Consider the following 5565-nt stretch of genomic DNA (forward strand, 5'->3'; position numbering starts at 1 on the left):
CATAGCTGGGGTAATAAATAGAATAGTAAACTCAGTACCAGTTATTATCAATGTATGTCCCGAGTGAAATACTTTTCATTTGTCACTCGCTAAAGCTCGCGACAACTAAAAATGATTTGATTCGGGACATAATTTTGATAATAACTAGTATCTCATTTATTATCCTCTATATATCTCAGGCGCTTTGTTGTTCATTCGCCACGACCATGGTGAAGGGGTGGATCTAATTATACATTCATGCTTAAAAAAAAACAGGCAAAAGGGCATCTTGTCTAAAGGGGGAGGGGTTTCGAATCCCTGTACCCCCACCCTGTATTCGTTTCTGTACAGTAGCGTAGGCAGGATTTTGTATGGGGGGGGGGGCACCTGGCAGCCAAGTAAACAATGATATTGAATACGCCACTGATCACCCCTAATTTTGCCGGGATTGGGGAACCATGCCCCCCCCCCCCCCTCCTCGTCACTATACACCCTAGAGTCTCGCTTTAAACAGCTGTTCAGTAGTGTGATTTGAAGCCACTGGTCGTATAAAATTACTTGTCCACCTCTGTACGAACAGGAAAAGTGGTCATATTTTTTCAGACGATGATGCATTGCACAAAGAATGTCTGGACTGCATAACGGATCTAGTATATGACAAAATACAACAACAAAAAAAAACAAAACAAACAGTGAATCGCTGAAAAACGAGGCGTTTGTATGTCATTGCCAAAAACCTATCCATTCTCGGTGTGTGGATTTAAAACAAAATTAATTATTTATATATTATTTGAATAAAATCTAGTTGAAATATTATATTTTCTTCCTTTTATGTATGCTATGTGGACATTTGTTTATTTGTGTGTTTTGTTCACTGCTTTTTGGTGAGGGGGAGGGTTTAGGTGAGTTCGTCCTACCCCCCATGGCATTGATCATGTTTGTTGTCGATTATTTAATTAATTAATTAATTTATTTTTAATCAATAATTTCACAGACTAAAAGAAAAAATGTTTTAGAAACAACACTTTTTTTAATTTATGTACAGGGCCAGCAGAGTGTATTTGAAAGTGGGGATGGGGTGGGGTTACTTATAGTGTGCTGTTTGTTAAAAGCGGAGTGTATTTGAAAGTGGGGATGGGGTGGGGAGAGACTTAGAGTGAGAGAGAGAGAGAGAGAGAGAGAGAAGAGAGAGAGAGAGAGAGAGAGAGAGAGAGAGAGAGAGAGAGAGAGAGAGAGACAGAGAGAGACAGAGAGAGAGAGTGTGTATACATGTATTTGAGGGCCCGAACCTGTTGGTGGGGGTTCGGAGGCATGCTCACCCAGAATAAGTTTAAATATCAGATGTCAACATAGGGCCTATGACATCTCCAGACTTTTGAGAACAGTAACAGGAAAAAAGAGGAGACCATGGCCCTATCGGCCCTCACCTCTTCCACAGCCCCTAATACACAATTTGAAGAAGAAGAAAATAATAGTTTGAGACATGCAAATAGCATACATACAATATAAACAGAATAGTGAGATGTGGAGTGCCCACTGAGGTGTAAAAACAATTGTTTCTTGAAACCGACCCTACCTAAAAAAAAGGCTTACCCTGATTATTTTCCCCCATTTTTTTTTAAGTTAAAAAGAGTACAGATGTAGTTTTTTTTTTTTTTTTTTTTTTAAAGTTTAGACTGGCCCTACCTAATATTTTTTAGTCATGTTCCCAGAATTTTTTTTAGGTACAAGGCAGAATAAAATTATCTTTTCTTCATTTGTTAAACTCTACATTTGATTATTCCTTTGTTAATCTATCTATAGGGGGCCTATTAGTTGGGTATCTCTTTTGTAAGCTGTAATATGTATGTAGGATGCATTTTCTTTTTATACTAAGCATATCTGAAATTACTGACAAAAACACTACCAAAGGATGCTGTGATGGTGGTGTAAACAAATAACTCCAATGAAAGTGAAAATGCTGAAATTAAAGTAATTGGTAGGAGTAGCCTGTGTGGTGGCCATGGGTTTACCTTCTTGGTGAGTCAGTATCTATGCCAAGTGTCAAAACCATGGGTCAAAATTATGAAGGCTGTTTTTCTGAAACACAGATGTTTAACACCAAATTTAAAATGTGCTGAGATGTTGTAAACAAATATTAATTTCTTTTCATTATTGGTTATTCTAAAGAGACTGCGGAGCTTGTTTTGCAATGTGAGATTTGATTAAATACTTGAGGCATAACAGAACAAACTGTTTTGTTTTTGCTACTGACCCAAAAACAAACTAACCATAACAAAATACTTTCCAAATTATAATCTAGAATTTATTTACATAAATATCCTGAAACTGGAAATTTATTTGTTCTTTCTGTTTTTTTTTTTTTTTTTTTTTTTGTCTCTTTTTTTTTTCTTTTTTTTTTTTATTATTGCCTAACTGGACTATTTTGGACAAATGTAGCAAAATCCCAACATTTTATTCTCCAGTGACTGTTTAAGCCTATAACAGTTTATAATACTTTTACTTTTTGGGGGAGTATGTTGACTACATTGTGATAAATTCTAGCATGGCATTGAAAAAACCCACACTGTTGGACTGAAAATATAAATACCAGATAGGTATTGTTTATGTACAGTTTATCAAATACATGTACATGCTAAGCAAGTAACTCATCATACATTTAAACATGAAACAAGCCATGTGTGAATATTGCATGTAATGCATCTCTTGAAATTAATGTAATTAGTGTTAATTGGTGTGTACCTATATTCACTTTAAACTATTAGTAAACCATAAGTGTACTTTTATATATAGTCATAATTATTTCTTGCTGCATCTGGTTTTAGAAATCCACATTTGTAAAATAGCAGTATTTTGTTTCTTTAATTTATAATTTATTACTCTTGCAGCCTTTGGAGAGAAAAAATAGTATAATGTCTAAAGCAGTTTTCAATTGCTGTTAATTTCATTATCAGTGGAAATCATGGAAAGTCATGAATTTTCTTGGTAAATAAGTGTATGAACCATGATAAAGATTATTTACATTGGACTTTTCTTAATATAAGTACCGGTACTAAAAAGTATAAAATTTAGATACCGGTAGGTCAAATAGATTTATGTTAAAACAGGCTCAGTGAAATCAGAATTCCTATCAGATTATGTCATTTTGTACACACAAATTAAATTATTTACATTAACAAATTATAAATATTGAAAAACAATACCACTATCATTTCTAATTTCATGTAAATGTGTATGAAAAAGCATTGTTATATTTCTACTTACATGTGGAAAAAAAAAAAAAAATAAGAACAAAAAAACTATATATTTAATATTTTAAATTTCCTATTTATTTTTCATCATTTGAAAATTTAATATTTATTTCTGTAATTATATATGTATGTTATTGATTTTTTTTAATTTATTACATGTATACACAAACATTTTTAATTTTTTTTATTTTACATTGAATATATATATATATATATATATTATATATTTATATTTATTTATTTATTTTATTTATTTATTTTGTTTGGGTTGGGTTGGGTTGGGTTGGGTTTGGGTGTTTTTTTTTTTTTCATTGAAATAATTTATTAAAAATAATTGTTGACAAATTTGGTTGAATTTACTCTACTCTGCAAACGAATAATTTGTGGTTTTAAACACGTATATCTTCATATTAAATCGCGATAACAAACATTGAATAGTAAATGAATGAATGAATGTTTAACGACACCCCAGCACGAAAAATACATCGGCTACTGGGTGTCAAACTATGGTAAACAAATAACATTGAATAGAACCCGGAAGTAAACAGCGAAGAATGGAGCGTGGCGTTTTACAAATTAAAACTTTATTAAATGCTGTTACCGTTTTTTTTTATTGCAAACAGAAAGTATTATCAGTCAAATATGTACACATTTAATGGTTTTGGCATGGTGGATATATGATAGAAAGTTGTAAGAACGGTAGGGAGTAGCCTACGTGGTTGGGGAAAACCCACGATTTAGCTAGACATTATTTTGTTCTTTTTCATTCTTCCATTATTTTTTTTCGCTACCAACTGTGGAATTTCGTAGATTTTTATTATTTACTTTAATTTTTAGCCGTTCTACGCTTTAGTCACATACATGCTCACAATTAGGTCGGGAATAATAGAGTGGATATACCGATCGGTGCTTTACGACAATACAAATTTAGAAAAAGGATTGGTGTATAGTGCACAAGTGCCACCTGTCGGAAAGTCTCTGATTGTTCGCCATTGTAACCCAGTGTTAAACTAGGATTACTGAAAATCAGACATGTGAAATGCAAAGTAAACATGACCCAGGGTTTAGCCTAGGTTTAAACTATACGTTTCCAAAACCCACCGATAACCTAGACATATGAAATCAGCCCTAAGTGTCTTCATAAAGCAGGTGACTGGTTCTAAGAGGTGGCTACTTGAAACCCTATGTGTCTTCATAAAACAGGTGACTGGTTCTAAGATTTGGCTACTTGAACAGTTCTGACTGTAATTTCATTTCACGTACTTCTTCATCTGTTGTAAGTTTGATCAGATCTGTCTCCACATCTCCGGGTTGAATACAGGTGACCTTGACCCCTGAACTCTTTACTTCGTGGCGAAGAGCTTGTGATACACCCTCAATGAAAAACTTTGTTCCAGAATATACAGCTAAGCCCGGAAATCCCTAATAATAACATACATACTGTATAAACATTGATATGCGATAGTATACATACATTTTAATTTTCATGAGAACAAAAAAAATCAATCAAATCAGGAGTTTAATATATACATGTATACTGGTAGCTTTTTAAAAGCAGCTTATATCTCAACACAAATAGAACACTTCTGCATTTGTTATAATAAACAAGGTCTATATGTGCAATTAGACCTAAAAACTAAAACATTTGTGCTTCTGGGAACATGGATATACAGTGAAACCTCTCAAAACCGGACCCTCTATAAACCGGAATTCCCTAAAAACCGAACATGTTTTAAGATCCTTTTTTAAAAATCAGTACAAAACTTAACCTGTCTAAACCGGATACCTCTTAAACCGGACATTGCCGAGGGTGTCCGGTTAGAGGGGTTTCACTGTACCTAGAAAACAGGACCAACACTTAATTTGTTTTATTATTTTTTAAACTTATTTTTATTATTGTATTATGTAGACGAAACAAATTTAAATAATAAAAACAAATCTACCCTACCTAATGTTTCTTGGGCAAATTCTCCCAAAATAACCATGAGCATTTATTCCCTTCACACTTATGAACCACATGAACATGTTTTTCAACACACTGATAACAAGAAATTATCTTTAGCTATAAATTATTTCAATAACAGGATATAATTTTTGTTCATTTTTAAGTATGTTTTCTCACCATTTTCCCTGCATCAGAAGACATGTTGATGATATGACCTTGACCTCTGCTGAGCATTCCTGGAAGAACTCCAGCAATACAGTTGGTGACTCCCTGCAAAATGTAGATTTACATATTCAGACTAATGTGCTTCATGACATTTCAATAAGCTGATGTTGTCATTCTGTTGTTTATAGCTAATAAATTCAAGTCAATTAACTTATACTGAGCAAA

General features: G+C 33.2%; 1 protein-coding gene across 1 annotated transcript; it reads right to left on the minus strand.

Moving 5' to 3' along the window:
* Positions 1 to 1236: 1236 nt before the first annotated feature.
* Positions 1237 to 5445, minus strand: LOC121367188 (uncharacterized oxidoreductase SSP1627-like; the record flags this gene model as incomplete). Its single annotated transcript, XM_041491307.1, has 3 exons — positions 1237 to 2058; positions 4494 to 4652; positions 5353 to 5445. Coding segments are annotated over 3 exons (288 nt in total), but the record flags the coding sequence as incomplete, so codon positions are not given.
* Between the last annotated feature and the right edge of the window lie 120 nt (positions 5446 to 5565).

This window comes from Gigantopelta aegis, unplaced genomic scaffold, assembly GCF_016097555.1.
Source record: "Gigantopelta aegis isolate Gae_Host unplaced genomic scaffold, Gae_host_genome ctg9913_pilon_pilon, whole genome shotgun sequence".
Taxonomy (NCBI): domain Eukaryota; kingdom Metazoa; phylum Mollusca; class Gastropoda; order Neomphalida; family Peltospiridae; genus Gigantopelta; species Gigantopelta aegis.